Source organism: Mustela erminea, chromosome 4, assembly GCF_009829155.1.
Source record: "Mustela erminea isolate mMusErm1 chromosome 4, mMusErm1.Pri, whole genome shotgun sequence".
Lineage (NCBI taxonomy): Eukaryota > Metazoa > Chordata > Mammalia > Carnivora > Mustelidae > Mustela > Mustela erminea.
Window position 1 is genome coordinate 130415477 of NC_045617.1, and position 18800 is coordinate 130434276.

The following is an 18800-nucleotide window of genomic DNA, read 5'->3' on the forward strand; positions in this document are numbered from 1 at the left end:
ACGGTAGGCATAGTGATTACATAGTAACTATTCTGTATACAACTGACATTACTTCTGTGCGTTTATTGGTGAAATTGTACTCTGGGTAAAACCTGCCTCTTAGCCTCTGACGTATTTCTCTGCTCTTCCCCGCCTGTCCCCAGCCTTCCAGCCTCCCAGCCTTCTCCTTTACCAATACCCTTTATATTTAATTTGATTTTTAGAGCTCTCCTTGGTGTAGTCTCTGCCTCATCTACTCCCCATCAACCCATGAAGTATGCTGCCTTCTAGCTGTCATTCCCTCCCTTCCCAATTTCAGCAGCTCTGCTTTCCCTCCCCAGTGATGGATGGCCTGCAGTGGCAGGAACTGGGCTGCAGTTCCCAGACTAAACCCCTGGATGGGGTGTGTCTGGATTTTGTTTTTATGGGAACTGTTACGTTAGTGTCGGAGTAAACCAGTACGCTCTGAAGTTTCAATTCATGGACTGTCTCCACCAATTTTTAGTTGAGTCATTTAGTCACTTAATTTCTCAGGAGCAGTTGGTATCTATTTCATGGGTGCGAAGAACTCAACTAAGGTTAGGAACACAATTGCTTTTCAAGGAGAAAATCTCAAAACATCAAGGAGAGAAAAATGTTAAGTAAGAATTACATTTAGAATTAAGAGCCTGGAGGTTGGAATGATGTTTAGCCGACTTTGTAGACATGAAACACATGCCACGGACTTGGGAAATTTAGAAGTCACAACCTGTTGTCTTATTTTTCAAGTGTTAAGAGGTTGGGGAAGAAAGTGGCGCGTCTCTCCAGCTTACTACTTACCTCTGCGAAAACAAAGGGTGCATCAAACTGGAAGCAAATATGGCCATGCTTAATGGCTTGAACAGAGGCTGGGCCACACCGATACATGCCTGTATCACACAAAGGAAGGGAAATGTGAGTTTGTTATCTCCAGTTCTGTCCAGAAACAGATACAGGCTCTGTAGAGGCAAGTGTTCCCAACTTCAACATTGATATATCCCCAATGCTTCCCATGGCCAGAGACGGCCAATGACCAATGTGTGTCATCAAGAGGGCTTCGTTGGAAATGCCTCCTCATACCAAAATACAGGGCATCACAATGTCTTTGTCTGGTCTCCCACCTGGAACACATAACTTCAGACATCTGTGCTGAGGCTGAGCTGTTTGCTTACAGAGGACTGATCCATTTCCCACCGGTCTCTGGAATGCTGGAGATGGTAATGTGTCCCCAGTGATTGTGTTAATTGTTTGTTTTGATTTTTGTGTTTTGTTTTTGGACATTATGGATGGATATCAAGTGTTAAATTGGGGAATCTGGACATCAATCAATGCCCGACATGCATTCAGGAAGTCAGTAGGCACATGATTACTTTTATAAAGTTCTTTACATTTTAACCAGCTATCTTTGGTTAATAAGAGATTAACTGCCATTAGTCATCTCTGACGTCTCCTCATGATACATAATTGAGAACAGAGAAAGTGTTGAACATTCTCCCTCAAAATCCAGCATAAATAAAGCATGAGTCTCTTATGAATAAGTTATGAATGTCTATGGATATATGCGTATATATACACACACGTCAATATCTCATATCAACACCTGAGGAAGTAAACATAATGTCCCCAGGCCACTGATTTTTATCATCCTATTAAAGAGAAATGGAGGCCTGTGATGTGATTTTATAAAAATCTGGGGGAGGTCATAGCTGTCACTCATTGCTTAGCATAGACTGCAAGTTAGATGATAAATACCCACATACTTAGGTTTTGGAAGAAATCACACAACATAAAAAGAAATCAGGTTCTGGAAAAACAACTAGATCTGTAACTATTTTTTGAGTTCTTTATTTTCTCTACTGCCTTATAGCTTATCACTGTGCATCACAGAGAGCCGAGGTATATTTTAGAGCCTAGTAAAAGTGCCTACATGGACATTTTTCTCTTGTCTTCAAAACTGCTTATCAAAGCAAGAGTAGATGAATTATATATGTTAAGTATTATGCACTTTTTTTTAACCAGTTATAGAATAATCAGGGGAAAGCCGACCATTGAGATGAAATTAAACTGATTGACAGGCTGTTAATACTGTACATGGGCCCAGGAAGCACGCTTTTGATGTTGGTTCCCAGTGGGAGTGTTGCCCACACATCAAATGCAACCCTAAGAGCAAAAGAAAGATTGCTGTGAAACGAGTTCCTGGGGGGAGAATGCGATTTTACCATCGCTGTTTTCTTGCGGGGTGCTGTCCACAGCTTGCCACCCTCCAAATCCAACAGGAAGATCAGGTCTTGTCATCCAGGCTTCATTCCAGCAGTGGTAGTTCCTGAGAAAACACCACCCCAAGAAGATTAAACTTCCCGTTCCAGTCAACGCCCCAAGAAATCAAAAGGTGTCCAGAATTCCTGTGAGTTCACTACCTACAAGTTGCTGGAATGGGAAAAAAAAAAAAAAAACTAAATTGAAGACTCGCCAGAGATGTCCTGGACTTGAGTTTGCTGGACAGATGCATTCCCATTGGCACCCTTGGGGGGGCATCAGGTGGCTGGATTTCTCTTCCCTGCTAGTATCAGTTTCAAGGCCACCCAGTGCATGAAACAGTTTTGGTCTCAACCATCCTTTGCTGCCTAATGAAACAGAGCATACTATGTGCTAAAAGGGTAGAAAAGAAAAGTTAATTGAAACCGAAATACATATATCTTTGCATTTCTTTTATATTTATGTTTATATTTATGCATACTAGATTTATAAGAAGCAGATCTCTTGTAACAATTAAGCAATAAAATGCTTGTGTTTATGGGCTTAGGCTGTTGCCATAGAAACTATAACGTTTACTGCTGACTATAATTGTCTCTAATTTGGGCAAATTTCCATTTGGTGTCCAAGAAGAAAAGGGTGTCAGGGTGAGTATCTCTTTACCCTTTATCAAAGGTAGGCAACCCACAAGCCAAAACTTTACAGAACTTTGCATATGACCCTTGAGGCAAGAGCATGGAATAAAATGTCATCATGAATTGTATTATGATGTCCTTGGAAAGGCCTGAAATTATATGACAGTACAGAAACCAATGAGAGCACATTAAGCCGTCCGCGCTATAGAAAATATTCATCTAGTAATAATGATTTAACAGTGGGAAGAAGTAGTTACAGAAGTCTTTGTCTATAGCATGGATGAATTTCAGTTCCAGCTACCATTCCTCCTTTACTTAAGTGTCCTTCAATGTCAGGAATTTGTACATGTTCCCATGTCTGAGTTTGACTCCGCTTTGATTGGCTCAATTTGGAGGTATTAATTTCACTGTGTACCTTTTATGTACCAGGCTAGTGCTGGGGATGCGGGACTGACCGACAGGTAGGTTCTTGCCCACAGAGACCCTCGTGATCTAGGAGGAACGATGAAAAGGTAAACCAATCGTTACAACATTTCATAGCTTTGCTGTGAGCCGTAAGCAAGATAATGGGTGTAAAGCACTTAGAATAGGACCTGGCATGTGAGAAGTGCTCAAAAATAGTTAAGTCTCAGACCTTTAAAAATAATTCATAGACGTGATGCACTGGAAATTCATTTGGGGTACAGCGGGGTCTCCGTGGGGGAAACCCTTAGGGTATGAAGAAAAGTTTCACAGCAAAAGTGATAATTGAGCTAAGTCCTGGGGAATGTGGGAGTTTGGAAAGTCAACAAGAGAAGTAAGAACAAAATTGTAGAGGTATGAAATAGCCCACACGATGTGTTTGGGGGACGGCACGCTGTTCGTCGTGGTGTGAGGGCAGCATGCTTGCATATTTGTGTGCATGGGGGAGGGGGTGGCTGGTAAGGGTGGGCAGAGAATCACAAAACTAACAAAAATGCACAGCACTTACTGTGTGCCAGGCACTGTTCTAAAATTTTATGTATATTAGCACATCTGACATTCTGCTACCCTATTAGAAAGATTCTACTATTGTTATCTCCAGTTTGCAGGGGAAGCCCAGAGAGGTTAAGAATCTTGCCTGGGGTCACAGAGTTGGTTCGTGACAGAGCTCCAGGGCTCAAGCTCTTAAACAATGAACTGTGGTATAAGGGAGGATGAAACTGTGAAATCCTTTTATCCCAGATCAAACGATTAGACTCTATTCTTGGGTAAGTTAGATTTGCAAACCCGTCTTTGTGGAAGACAGGTGGGGAGGCAGGATGGGCCTTGGAGCTGAGCTGACCTCTACTCCTCCACTCCCATGGGGACGACTGGGAGCCATCAGCGGATACAGGCATGTGGAGATGAGAGAGCTGGATGAGTGGAGGAAGACTTTCATGTTTTCAGGGAATAGGATGGTTCCATTGACCAAGACTGAATGAAGGAGGAAGGAAGGACAGTTTGGGTTGGGTGGTGTGTGTGTTGGGTGGCTGGCAAGTTCAGTTTCGGATGTGATGAACTTGAGAGCCAGTGAGAAACCCAGGAGACAAAACCCTAGAGACATTTTTATCTATCTGTGAGACACTCAGGGTTGAACCAATTGCTAGCGTCTTCACTGACGGTGGAGGAGAATGGGGGGCAGAGCTAAACGAGGAGAGCATGGAAATGGAGGCATGCAATGTAGGTTTCTCTCCTGAGTGATCTAGGTTGTGAAGGGAAAAAGAGAAGATAGGACCACGGCTAGAAGGTAATGCAACACAGGCAAGAGTGTTTTGATTATTTTCACTCTAGCAGAGATTATCATGCTTATGGAGGAAGCACCAGGGCAGGGAGTGGGAATAGAGAATAGAGAGATGGAGTAAGAGGGCATTCAACTCCCAAGAATGCAGGAGGATGAGGTTGACTGCTAAACTTTGCCGGGTGTGGGGATCGAGGCATTGTTCCCAGGGACAGGGAGGTGTGGGTGTAGATCAGGGTCAAGGTATGGAGGTGTTGGACAGGAACCTGAGGTTGGTTCTCGCTTGAGAGCTGCATCTTTCCTCTGAAGCTGGAAAGAAGGTCACTGTGAATTTAAACATGACTGTTAGCCTCCCTCCAGAACACTGAAAGTTGCATCATTAGGCAGAGAGATCCAGGAAAACAGCAAGGAAACATTTGCAATCCAAATGGACGTAGTCCTGCTTCCTACACAATCCGTGTAGGCAACCTGTGTTTAGCAATCCTGGCTCTAGCTATGATTTCACTGTTACACCACCACCCTAGATTAATAGGTGCCAGAACCTCCTTATTTAAATTCAAATATCCTGGGCAAGGTTAGCCTCGAACAAGATAAACAAGCTTTGCTTTTCAGATCTCAGATAGAGAACCCAAGTTGAGGTTGGGCCTTAGTCAACGGGTAGAAAGCCAATGGCTGGGCTCCCAGGCTCGTCGTGAACAGAGTGGGAGGATGTTACCTCCAAAGCCACAGATTTTTTTTTTTTTTTTTCCCCAAATCATGCTGTTCTCTCTGTTCAAGAATGGCCAGGGAAAATGTGTCCTGGGCCACTCATGCCATGAGGGTTCCCTTTTGGCTGGATGTTAAGTATTTCTGGGTACACATGTTTGTTTTTCATTTTAAGGTCACCCATGAAAGGGGCTAATATTTACAGACATTTCTGAATTCCATTTGCAACAAGGTTGTCTGTAGGTTGGGGAATATATATGTTTCCTGAAAGGTTTTTTTAAAGTTCCTTATCTAGATCTGTCATAGTCTTTCTGTTTTCATCTTGTAATTTTATTATGCATTCATTGAGGGATTGATTCACTTCTGGGACTCTGTCTTGTTCACCAACACATTCCCAGCCCTAGAGCTAGGCCTTAGAAAGTGCTCAGAAAGTATCGCTTGATCGAAAAGCAAGGACAACTCCTAGCAAGCATAGGACATCTCCAAGACAGGTGTAATTAAACTTTCATTTGCTTATTTGTTATTAAGATTCATTTTCTCAGAGGCTTCATTTGGAACTTGACTTCTCACTTCCCACTATATGATCAAAATGTATGGTGTCACTTTAAAGGTAAAAGAAAAGTTGGAAACCTTCAAAATGATCTAGTTTTCTTATTGCCACTTTCTAAAGAAGCAGTGTAGAAATTAAAATAAAGCCCCATTTCATTGAGAGTTATTTAATCAAGTTGAAAATAACTTTTTTGAGGGAGAGTAATGATGGAATGACAAGTGAAGAACACCACTTTGCTTTATGTTACTTTTTGCAAGTTTCCTGCAGTGACAGCTAGTGATTTCTAGAACTCCTTTCAAGGATGCTAATAACTCAGCAGAACTGGTACAAAGGATCAGCGGAATCTTCTCCAAAGGCAGAGCTTTTCTAGAAAAACAGCATCATGCATTGCTGAGGGACCTTCGGAGAACATCACAGCATTGGTTTGGTTTATCCTTTGATTAACCCCTTTCCTTGGAATTTATGTGTAGCAAATAATCACACAGATGCAAAGACAAGTACTTCAGAATGTTCATTCTTGCATAATTTGGAAGAAGGAAAAATCAGAAATAGTTTCTCTAATACATGACTGCTTTGAAATACAGAACAGAATATTATTCAATCATAAAAATGAAAATCTACATATATTAGGCAGGAAAGACACTTATGGAATATTAAGTTTTAAAAATCATAGACAGAACACATATTGTGTGTGTACTTATGTGTGGAAGGCAGAATTTTAAATGATCTTCACCTTTGTATAATTTCCCCCTCTTGAATGTGGGTGAAATCTATGAATAGGAGGGTGTAGCACTCCTGTGATTATGCTACTTTACATGGCAAAGAGGATTTTGCAAATGTAGTTAATATAATTAATTTGTGGGCTCTGAGTTAGTTAAAAGGGAGCTACAAGGTGGGCCTGATCTAATCAGGTGAGCCCTTTAAATCTGGATCTAGAGGTTAGGGACAGAGCAAGCTGGAGACTAGAAGCAGCAGAGACATTTTCCTACTGACCCTGTAAAAGATGGAAGCTTTCATGAGTTCTATAGCTTCAAGGAACTGAATCCTTACAGGAACATAAATGAGTTTGAAAGAGAGTACTGGACATCAGATGGGCCACAGCCTCCCCTAACATTTTGATTGCCATTATCTGAGACCCTGAGCAGAGGACGCAGTTAACTTGTGCCCAAACTGCTGACCCAGAGAAACTGATAGTAAACTTGTGTTGTTTTAGGTTGCTAAGTTTTTGGTAATTTTTTATGCAGCAGTAAAAAATGAGGAGTTAGAAGATGGATGACTCTGACTTTTGTATTTTTTTCTGCAACGTCTGAAATTTTTATAATAAACATGAACTAATTTCTACCGCCCCACACACATACACATAAGTGGACTATTTTTTTGTTAAAAGAAAATAGAGCACAGTTAACGATCTGTCCGGTTTTAAGCACTGTCTAAGGTCACATCTGGAGTCGCAAGAACCTGTGGGATGATGGAGAAAAGGAGAGAGAACATAGCTGAAATCAAGATGGGCTTTGGGTCTCTACATGTTAGATGTTCAAAGACAATAAACTGGATAATTTAAGCAAGGCATCCTTTACTGCCTTTAACTCGGCTAATTGCTTAAATGCTCCACAGGGTGGTCTCATTTACAATTTGTCCAGGAACATTTCCCTACAAGGGAAGAAAGAGGTGTGGGCCTGTAACCCTGTTTCTGCAGTTTTATAATAGCTAAAGGGAAAGCACGAATAAGATTGACTGAAAGCCCTCAAGGAGATTTATTGGGCCAATTTCAAATGTATACAATTCTTTGAATTCTTTTATTTTAAAAATGGGAGGGAGTGGACGAAAGGTCCTTAACTATCTTGTAAATTGGGTATTTGTGGCATATGCATGCAACCCCACTTCCCAGACTCTTTTGGTATACTCTTAATACAGACAATGCTATTGGTGACAAAAATGAGAGCAAACCCTGAAATTGTTGAGCTTTGGCCATTTCAGTGGTAGAGGGTATGGGTGGGCTGGAGTTGAAAGAAGTATAGACAAGTTGATGGATTCTGAGGCTTGTCTAGCAAGACATTCCAAAGCAGAAACGAAAGCTTGGACCAAAAAAAAATTTGTCAGTTAGGAAAGGTAATGAAGCAAAACAATGAAAAGGAATTATTCAGAGAAAAGGAGGCATGCTGGAGGAATCTTTTATGGAGCTGGGAGATGGGAGCAGTACACTACTTCAGAATGTAGCTGTTTATTGTCAGGGGCTGTTGGAATGCTGAAACCAGGAAGGGGCATTTAAAGTCTCTCTGGGATTGTTAGTCAAAGGTTGGAGGTCCAATCTTCTGGAGACCAGGACAACCCCTCTTTAGAAACTAACTACCCACCAAGAAAAAAGTGAAGTAATGAAGGTGTTTGTTTTTGCTTATCCTTTGCAGGGAAGGGGTCCTCCAATGCTAATTGAGAAATCGGTTTAAACAATCTTCTGTAGCATGAAAGATCCCAATTGGGGTGCTGAAGATAAAGGGGGTGGGCTTGCCCAATATTCCCAAAATGAAACTATGTGGTATATTTATAGAAGGGGTAATAATCAAAATAATAACTGCTCAGACACAGACATGAACCAATTGGAAATCTCAACCAATCACAAAGGACACTCAGCCTATATAAATGCTGTATGTCCCTACCAATACGTATTGGACAAATGCCAGCCTAGATGTATTCAATTACATATACGGTACCACAGTACCTAAGAAGTTTGTTTCCATTTACGAAGTTTTCTGGGAGTGTGTCTTTCCTTAGTCTTGAGCCTTTCTGCTCTCTTCTTAAGCTTTCAGGTACTGACTTCTTGAATATTTATTAAGGGCATTTTATAGCAGCCTTATTATAATGATTTTTTTAAATTTATTTTTTGTTTATTTTCAGCATAACAATATTCATTATTTTTGCACCACACCCAGTGCTCCATGCAATCCGTACCCTCTATAATACCCACCACCTGGTACCCCAACCTCCCACTTCAAACTCCTCAGATTGTTTTTCAGAGTCTATAGTCTTTCATGGTAATGATTTTTTTTTTAAATTTTACTTTTCTCTCTTCTTTTGATAGCTTCCCCTCTTTTGATTATCTGTTTTAATTTTTTTATTGTGGCATCAGAAAATGGGCAGACAGAGAATGAAACTAAATTTGGCAAAAATTGGCAAACACAAAATAAATAATCTTTAAGATGCTCAGAAAGTAGATGCCACTCATCCATATGAACCACATCTGCCATTACTTCTTAGCAGAAAGCTCTCTGTAACTCGCCTGGGTTCCATGCACTAGATTCATTTTGAAAATAAGACCCTGTTCCCCTTTACTACTCTCTCTGGCATCACAAATTGGGAATTAATCTCACACCTGAAAATGAAGAAAAAAATAGATTTTGAGAATATTTTTTTGGATAACTCTAAAGTATAAAAAATGTCTATAATAAATTACGGCCAGGTTTATCCATAACTATTGAAGGAATTTAAAAAATATATAGCCAATAGTTTAAATAGGTACCAAATCACCATTTTGTACTATAAAGCTATTTATAAGTGTAATATTTTAAGGTTGATAGCTCTTATTTATATAAGGTTTTTCTAGAGCTCTTATTAATCATCAAAAGAAATTAATACATTCAATATAGCCTATATGGTTTTTATTTTATTAGCTTCTAATCATTTGAAAGTTGGCAAAATTTGAATGGTATATATGATGACTTTTAGACAGAATTTATGATTAACTAAAACATGATATTTTTCTTGTTATGGAAAATACCTTTCTGTTTTCTATGTGGTTTATCAAATGGCTCCCACTTTCTTTTCCATTCTAATTTCCAAGAGGTATTTGTAGTAACCTCTGATTTTTTTTTTAACCTCTTAAACTCCTTCTTTATTTTTTCTTTAAAGTGGATCTTTAGTAGAATAGGGACTTCAGGCCTCTTTGGAGATATTCTTCAGGAGTATGATAGGAATGGGAAGAGAATCTAGTGAAGGGATTTTCAGCCTTCAAAATACAATGTCCCTTCCTAGTTTTAAAACAAATATTTTATAACATCTCTTTATTGTACTGAAATGAAATCCACAGATAATTTTTTATATACAATTTCTGAAAGAGCAATATAATGCCCTATAATGTACAAAAGAAATAGAGAAGTAAAAGGATATGCATAAAGTATTATTATTTTTTTCAATAGGATATCAGGAAGATGACACTGGATACTTAAATATTACTACAATATGTAAAACTTTCAAGGAGTGTGGTAGACTCCTAATTTGTGTTGTGGTTAAGAGTGTGCTCTAAGGAAACATTTCTAAAATGACAGAGTAAGGATTTCCAAGAAACTCTTCCTTCATAAAAACAAAGGGAATGTTAAGAAACATGATCAAACCAAATTTTTCAGAACTTTGGGCATGGACCAAAGACTTACAATAATCTGAGGTGGAACTTATTCAACAAAAACAAATGAGTCTCATTAAGAATAGTGAGCTTTGTAGCATTGGAGTTTGCCTTATCCCCACTCCTCTCCATAGCTCCACAGTAGTCATGAAAGTCAAGAGCCTCACAACTATGGTATAAAAACTTGCAACCTAGCAACAAATTAAAGGGAGAAAATTGGGTTTGGAATTCTCTAAAAGCCCCATCTCCAAAGAATTGCCACTAACCTGTCTGAGGGTTTTCTGAAAACTCCATTCTCAGGATTTCTTTTTATTTGATTAGATTCAGAATTCACCCTGTGCAAATAGCCTTACCCAAAGACTGTTTTTCAAAAACAATTAGAAGTGACTGTTTGATATCACAGCTGCCTTAAAGAATGATACCAATTGGTAATAATAAAAGGCTGACCTCCAAAAGAACGTAAAAGGCAAACCTAATGACAGAGATGTCCGTAGCGGGCTTTGAACAACTCTGACATACTCTTAAGAATCTGAATAGCTACACAGATGTGCAGGTCAGTGAGCATGGCCAGGAAGGCCCTAAGAACCCTAAGAGGGTTCTAATCTTTCACCTCTTAGTGTTCTTGAGATATGGTGGATGCAAACAGGATGTAAAAGCTACAGCAGAATTGCAAATTTACTGGTGGAGCATTGATGGCATCCCCCCAACACACAAAGAACTCCTTGAGGACTGAGGACTTCTTAATTCAATTAACTAAGGAAATTTCTGTCCAATTGCTAACTGACAATTAAGCTAACCCAGCAGAGACTTCAATGGCCAGACATGATAAAAAATACAGACTTTCCAGAATTAGTTCAGGAAAGTCACTAAACAAAGAGTGGCAGCAGCAACAATCCTACAAACATCTATAACACACTCTGGAGAGCAGGAAATCTGATTTACAGAGTTGTCACATTATATTATTTAAAATGGCTAGCATTTTTTATTTTTAAATCGAATACACACAAAGAAACAGAGAAGTATGATCCATACACAGGAAAAAAAAAAAAAAGCAGTCATGTGTCACTGAGGAAGCCAAGACATTGGTTTTACTAGACAAAGATTTTAAACCAGGTATTATAAGCATGTTCAAAAACTAAAGAAAACCAAGTGAATAATGTCTAATCAAACAGAGGATATCAATGAAAAGATAGCAATTATGAATAGAAATCAAATAGAAATTCTGGAGCTGAAATATATAATAACTAGAATGAAAAATTCAAAAATTCACTAGTGGGTCTCAAAAGTATTTGGGGTAGACATGAAGAAGAAAGAATTAGTGAACTTGAAGATAACTTGAAGATAAGTAAATTGAAATGAAAAAATATGAAGAAAAATGAACAGAGCCCCAGGGACATGTGGGACACTATCAAGAGTACCAACATACTCATAGTGAAGGTCCCTGAAAGAAAAGAAAGAGAGAAAGGAGCAGAAAGAATATTTGAAAAAACTAATAGCTAAAAACTTTCCAAATTTGATAAGACATTGATATAGACACCTGAGAAGTTAAATTTCAAAAAGGTTAAACTCAGAGATCTATACCCCTAAATACCTCAGAATCAAACTGTCAAAAGCTGAAAACAAAGGAGAATTTTGAATACAATATGAGAAAATGATTCATTATCTATAGGAGTTTATCAGAAGGATAAAACTAACTACTCGTCAGAAACCACAGAAGCTAGAAGGCAGTGGAATGATGTACTCAAATTGCTGAAAGGAAAAATTAAATAAGAACTGTATATCTAGCAAACACTACCCTTTAAAAAAGAAGGCAAATGTAACTTACATAGAGAAATAGACAAAACCAGTATAAATTTATATTTGTTTGAATTCTTTTCTCCTCTGATTTTAAAGACAGTTTTATAAAGCAGTAATTATAAAATTGTGTTGAAGGGCTTATAATATAGAAAGATGTATTCTGTATTACAGTAACAGAACAAAAGGCAAGGGGAATGGGACAATGTTTTTGTATGCTACTGAAATTTATTGGTATTATTATGAACTAAGTTGTTTTAACCCACTGAGCCACCCAGGTGCCCCTGAACTAAGTTGTTTTAAATGATGGTTTTATTTTTTTTAATCACTTCTTTTATTTATTTATCTATTTTTTTAAATTAAATTTATTTTCAGCATCACAGTATTCATTATTTTTTCACCACACCCAGTGCTCCATGCAATCCGTGCCCTCTATAATACCCACCACCTGGTACCCCAACCTCCCACCCCCCACCACTTCAAACCCCTCAGATTGTTTTTCAGAGTCCATAGGCTCTCATGATGGTTTTAAATTGTAGTCCCCAGAGAAACACTAAGGAAAAACCTGAAAAATATGTCAAAATAAACAGAAAAAGAATTAAAATAGTAAACTACAAAATATCTTTTTATATAAAGCAAGAAGTAATGGAGGAATAGGGGAAGAAAAAAGACATAATGCATATGGAAAGAAAATAGAATTGCAGATATAAACCCTATTTATCAGTAATTACATTAAACATTAGTAGACTAAATACTAAAATCAAAAGGCAGAGATTGGCAAGATGGAAAACAAAACTGTATGTTATATTTAAGGGATACACTTCATATTCACAGTTGCAAATAGGTTGAAAGTAAAAAAGATGGAAAAACATAAACTGTGCAAATAGAACATAAAGATAACTGGAGTGGCTATATTTATACCAGACAAAATAGACTTTATGACAAATATTGTTACTAGAGACAAAGAAGGACATTTTTTTTAATCTAAATTCAACTGGCCAAGGAATAGTACATCATTAGTTTTTGATATAATGTTTGATGATTCATTAGTTGAGTATATCACCCAGAAGGACATTTTATAATGACTAAAGGGTCATGCTTTAGGAAAACAACAATCATTAGCATCTGTATCTAATAGGAGAGCCCCAAAATACAAAAAAGGCAAAACTGATAAAAGGGAAAATAGATAATTTAACAATTCAAACAGACATGGGAGTAGGAGTAAGGAAAATGGGTGAAGGGAGTCGAAAGGTACAAATTTCCAGTTATTTGAAAGTTGGTAGGTAAGATCTTAAAAGTCCTCATCAAACACACACACACACACACACACATTTTGTAACTATGTATGGCAACAAATATTAGCTACTGTGGTGACCATTTTGCAATATACACAAATCATTATTGCACTGTGGTGACCATTTTGCAATATGCACAAATCATTATTGCACACCTGAAACAAATATGTCAATTATACCTCAATAAAAACAAACAAGCAAACAGAACAAAAATGATTTAACAAATAAAATTTGGAGACTTCAATACTGCATTTTCAATTACAGACAGAACAAACAGGTGGAAGATTAGCAAGGAAATAGAAGACTAAAACAACACAATAAACCAACAGACCTCATGGATGGCTATGAAATATCCCACCCAACAACAAAGAAATACACATTTCTCAAGGGGAAATGAAACATTCTTTGGAATAGACCATATGTTAGGCCATAAAACAAATCTTAATATTAATATGTGATTCATTAACATTTAATCTAATTACTGACAAGTAGGACTTACATTTGCCATTTTGCAAATTCCTTGCTATAGGTATTATGTTTTTTTCTTCTTCTATTCCTCATTACTTCCTTATTTTGTGTAAAAAGATATTTTCTAATATACCATTTTAATTCTTTTTCTGTTTCTTTTTACTGTATATTTTTCAGTTTTTCCTTAGTGGTTTCTCTGGGGATTATACCTAACAATCTGAGAATTCTAATTCAGATTAATACCAACTTATTTTCAACTGCATGCAAAAACTTTGTTCCATTTCCCCTGTCCTTTGTGCTATTATTGTAATTCAGATGACATCTTTCTACATTACAAGCCCAGCAACACAATTTTATAATTATTGATATGTGAATTATATTTCAATAAAGGTGTTATTTTAAAAAAGTAGGCTTTAGGGTCAACACCCTTGGATTTGTAATTCAGGCTCTGCCACTTTTCGGCTGGTAACTGTGGTTAGGTTACTGTGTGCCTTAGTTTCTTCATTTATAAATGCGGACAATAATAGCAAGTACCCTAACAGGTTGTTAAAAATGTTAAATGAGTTACTACGTGTCACCCACTTAGATCAGGACCTGGCACAGTGAAAGCATTCCATAAGCATGAAGCATTTTGGTTCTTGGAGGTGGCAAATAACTTTTTCCATCCTTTCTTCAAGACTTTGGTATAGATTCAGAGTGTATATTCTTAGTTCTTTAGTGACAGAGCTTGTGATCTTGTTTTAGGGGATTTCCTCAAAAACAACTTGGCTGACAGCAATGCGGTTAACAAGATAATCTACTTGAAAAGAAATATCTATGGTAGATGTTCAAAACTGGCAACCTAGATGAATCACCGGTTAATTTTACAAACCCTTAAACATGTTTAAGCAGTTTGGTTTATATTCAGAAAATTTTCTCTGCCTTTTTATTTGGAATTCATTTTTGTATAATCTTTTTTGCACATACAGTAATTAAAACTTAGTGTGATGTAAGAACATGAAAGTTTAACTAGCGGGATCACACTGAACATCTACAACAAGACAAATCGATTTAAATTTCAAAAACATGCCTACAATGGTCAAACCCCTATGTCAAGCGCAGAGACTGCAATGAGAATTAGGATCAGTATGGTACCCTGTGCTGATTCCTAGGTGTGAAGGCTGTTTAATTTCTGCTCTAAAACTTGCTTCAAAAGAGCTTTGTTTATAGATTCAATACTACCCACTACACAGTTTTTGTTTTTTTTGTTTTTGGTTTTGTTTTTGCATTTGAAATGAGAAAAATAAAACAATAAGGGCTGTACTCTTTCCAGCAAGCATGAAGGAAGTTGAAAGTTTCTTTTTTTTAAAAAAAGAACCAGATCCGGGGCGCCTGGGTGGCTCAGTGGGTTGGGCCACTGCCTTCGGCTCGGGTCGTGATCTCGGGGTCCTGGGATCGAGTCCCGCATTGGGCTCTCTGCTCGGCGGGGGGCCTGCTTCCTTTCCTCTCTCTCTGCCTGCCTTTCTGCCTACTTGTGATCTCTCTCTGTCAAATAAATAAATAGAATCTTTAAAAAAAAAAAAAAAGAAAGAAACAGATCCACGGAGGCCAGAAATTACAGCTACAAAATTTTTCTGTGGTGTGTGCCTGATTTTTTATTTTTGTTTGTTGTTTTTGTTTGTTTTTCTTTCCTTGGGAGCTGATGTTAAGTCAGTTTGCAAAGCGGCACTTATATGTGAGTGGGTGGATCCTAGCTGACCCTGTGCATGTGAGTAGGTCTTCACACAGAGCAAGGTAGAACCTGCTGTATACGGAAGGAAAGACCTTTCTGGAAGAACAGTGATATTTATTTTAAAAAATTTTGGGAGCTAGAAATGACCCTAGAGCTCATTAAGACCGAACTCATCCATTTACATAAGAGAAAATTAAGGTCCAGAGAAATCAAGCAACTTGCCCGAAGTGACCCAGCTAATTAGTGGCAGAGCTAATCATATTGCCTTGCACCATGAAGAGAGAGAGAGAGAGGGCAAAATTACAAGAATAGTTTGACTTGATTTGGTGTTTTTCCATAATGCCCTGGAGAAAAACAGAATAAAATTGTGATTACTTTCCATGTGAATCACTGACTAATTCTTAGATTGTTGCAGCATTGAACTGAAAGTGAGAAATACATATTTGCTAGTTCACAATTATTTGAAAAAAATTAAATTGTTAAAAGCCAGTTTAATCAACCCTACTTAATTCCAAATGAAAAGGAAATAAAGACTTGCTAATTGTTACAGTACTCATGGTTTTTACAATTATCTTTGATATCATATAAAATGTTTAAAACTCTGAGTTAGGATGTTTCTACATCTGCCAATTGGCTAATCAACCAGAATCTGAGAAGCAGACCAGTCAGCCATGGGCCTGGGTGTACACATATGTGTTCAGCTCCCTTCTCCTCACATCCTGAGAGCATGGACAGCACATGCTTCCACCCACCCGTCTTGAAGCTCCATTGTCAGGAAATGAACAACTTCCTTGGGAATGTGATCAGGATGGGAAGGGGCATGTGAGGGAGGGGCTGAGAAGCTGGACAAAAAGGAGTCATAGGGTCTCAAAGCTGTTGGTTCCAAGAGGGAATCTGGAGCACTGTTGGCTGTTGGCACCTCTGAAACTAAGAGTGAGGGGTGGGTTTATTTTAAAGGACTCAGGGATTACTGCCTATGGTTCACATATACAATGAATATTACTCAGCCATCAGAAAGGAAGAATACCCACCATTTGCATCAACATGGATGGAACTGGAGGAGATTATGCTAAGCGAAGTAAGTGAAGCAGAGAAAGACAATTATCATATGGTTTCACTCGTATGGAGAAGAAAGGGGAAAACTAAAGGGGGTTAAATCAGAGGGGGAGACAAATCATGAGACACTATGGACTTTGGGAAGCAATCAGAGGGTTTCAGAGGGGAGGGGGTGGGGCGATGAGTTAGCTCAGTGATGGGTATTAAGGAGGGCACGTGTGGTGATGAGCACTGGGTGTTATATGAAAACAATGAATCATGGAACGCTACCTCAAGAACTAATGTATGGCGACTAACATAACATAATTTAAAAAAAAAAAAAAGGACTCAGTGCCTAGGGTAGAGAGGTAGGAGAGGGGGTGATAGGTGGAGAACACAGAAGGAAGGATAGAAGGGTACATCCCTGTCCCTAAACAGTATCAACTCCATCTGCTCCTCATTGAATGCACAGCCTGGGGGCTTTAGCTCTTTCAGGATGGTGGGCAAAGAGCCAGCTGTTCTTGGCGTTTTAAAGGAAGGGGTGGCAAGGGGCTGGAAGGTGAGTTAGAATGAGTTTTGATTTTCAACAGCTGTGGTCATAAGAATATAGACTAACTCTGCATGAACTTTCATTCTTTCCTGTAGGGTCCTTGAAGCAGATTGGTCTCTGGTTGTCTCATCTCAGTGCTTTTGACTTTTATAGACAAACCCCTGAGTTTCGTTTGTGAGCTAAGGTCATTTCCTGGGCATGCCGTCTGTGAATAGCACAACCAGAAGATTGCAGGGGGGATAATGGCTTTGAGTCCATGGCCACTTCCCACGTGAACAGCCTTTCCCTTTGCTCCTCTGGGCTTAGGATGGAAGCCCTTTCCCCTCACCTCCGTGCCTCCTGCCTCATGTTACAACCTACCTTATAATTTTTAGAGTTCTATTGTGGTTGTCTCACCCACGAACATTGGATCAAGCTCCTGACGGGTAGTGACTCTAATTTCTCTCTGAATCCTTAGAATCTGGTATTTGGACATAATAGTGCACCATAGTGTTTGTTGAATGAATTAAATGACATTTATTCAGTTAAATGAGCACCAGAAATTTTTCCAACCAATTCCATTTATCAAGTTCTTGCTCTACACCCTGCACCTTGTTACATGCTGACAAAACAAACGAAAACAAATTAGATCAGACACTGCTCTCCCCCATGGGGGCTGCTGTCTGGTGGGGGCTAGCCAAGAGGTGGGCATAGTTCTTTCACCCAGAATCATCAAATCTGACTACATCCTCTCCAGCAGAAAGGACACAGGATAATGCTTTCATTTAGAAGAAGAAGAGTCTTTCACGGAAATACCTTCATGACACTAATAAGTGCCACCATCTCTTTCTTTTAAAATTGTTTCCATTTCCACTGTGATAGTCATATAATGAGGTGATCAAACCGAGTTCTTGCAAGGTGAGGCCAAACCGACACTTTACCCCTGCCCACGTAGTGAGCCGTGTTCTCCCTCCTCAATGAACCCTCATCTCCCTAGTCACTGTTCGCGCTGCAGCTAAACATTGTGCAAGCATCTTCATTAAACTGTCCGCAGTGATTCATAGTTGCCTTCCTCTAGAGGTTACACATAATTCAAAACCCATCAGCACACGGGGGACAGGCGGCTTAAATTGCTCCTTCCAGGATATGTTACCTTGCATTGGTCCACTCAGAATTTCATTTGCTACGGTGAGGTCCAATTACTCTGCCCAGCTGTGCCCTTCTAAGGTTCCTTGGCCCCTCCCTCTCCTGAATTGCTAAGAAGTGGACTCTTCCCTTGGTGGGCATCAACAGTGTGTCCACTCTGCAAAATTGCTGCTCCCAAAATTCACCTTGGAGGGACCCGAGGTGCCAAACTGGGAGGCAGGCACATAAGCAGGCAGCCCTCCATGGTCTGTGGTACTAGAGGGAGAAGTCAGAGCACGGACTGAAATCCATGCTTTGTGCCCCCCAACCCCTGGCCTTGGGGAGTGCAGCGCATAATATGCCCTTGAAAGCATTCTTGCACAGGCTCTCCGAGCCCTTTGTACTGGTTTACTTCTGCCCTGGCCACACTGGACCTGGCTGAGTCATGGGAAGAGGACAACTTTCAGTCACAGAGACCCAGTTGGACAAATTAACTCACCACAAACTGTGTACCATCAGGTTACCTCCATGTGAAAGAGATGGTGGAAGCACAAGACAGAGAAACTAAGAAG

The 18800-nt window shown here is 39.0% G+C and overlaps 1 protein-coding gene across 2 annotated transcripts in view; it reads right to left on the reverse strand.

The window, feature by feature from the left end:
- F13A1 (coagulation factor XIII A chain) overlaps positions 1-18800 on the reverse strand; it is a 164617-nt gene that overhangs the window by 42640 nt on the left and 103177 nt on the right. For both annotated transcript variants that reach the window (XM_032341019.1, XM_032341021.1), the window contains exons 9-10: positions 2217-2320; positions 799-887 (exon numbers count right to left, since the gene is read on the reverse strand). In XM_032341019.1, the coding sequence (XP_032196910.1) occupies positions 799-887; positions 2217-2320 (193 nt within the window). The remainder of the gene's footprint in view (positions 1-798; positions 888-2216; positions 2321-18800) is intronic.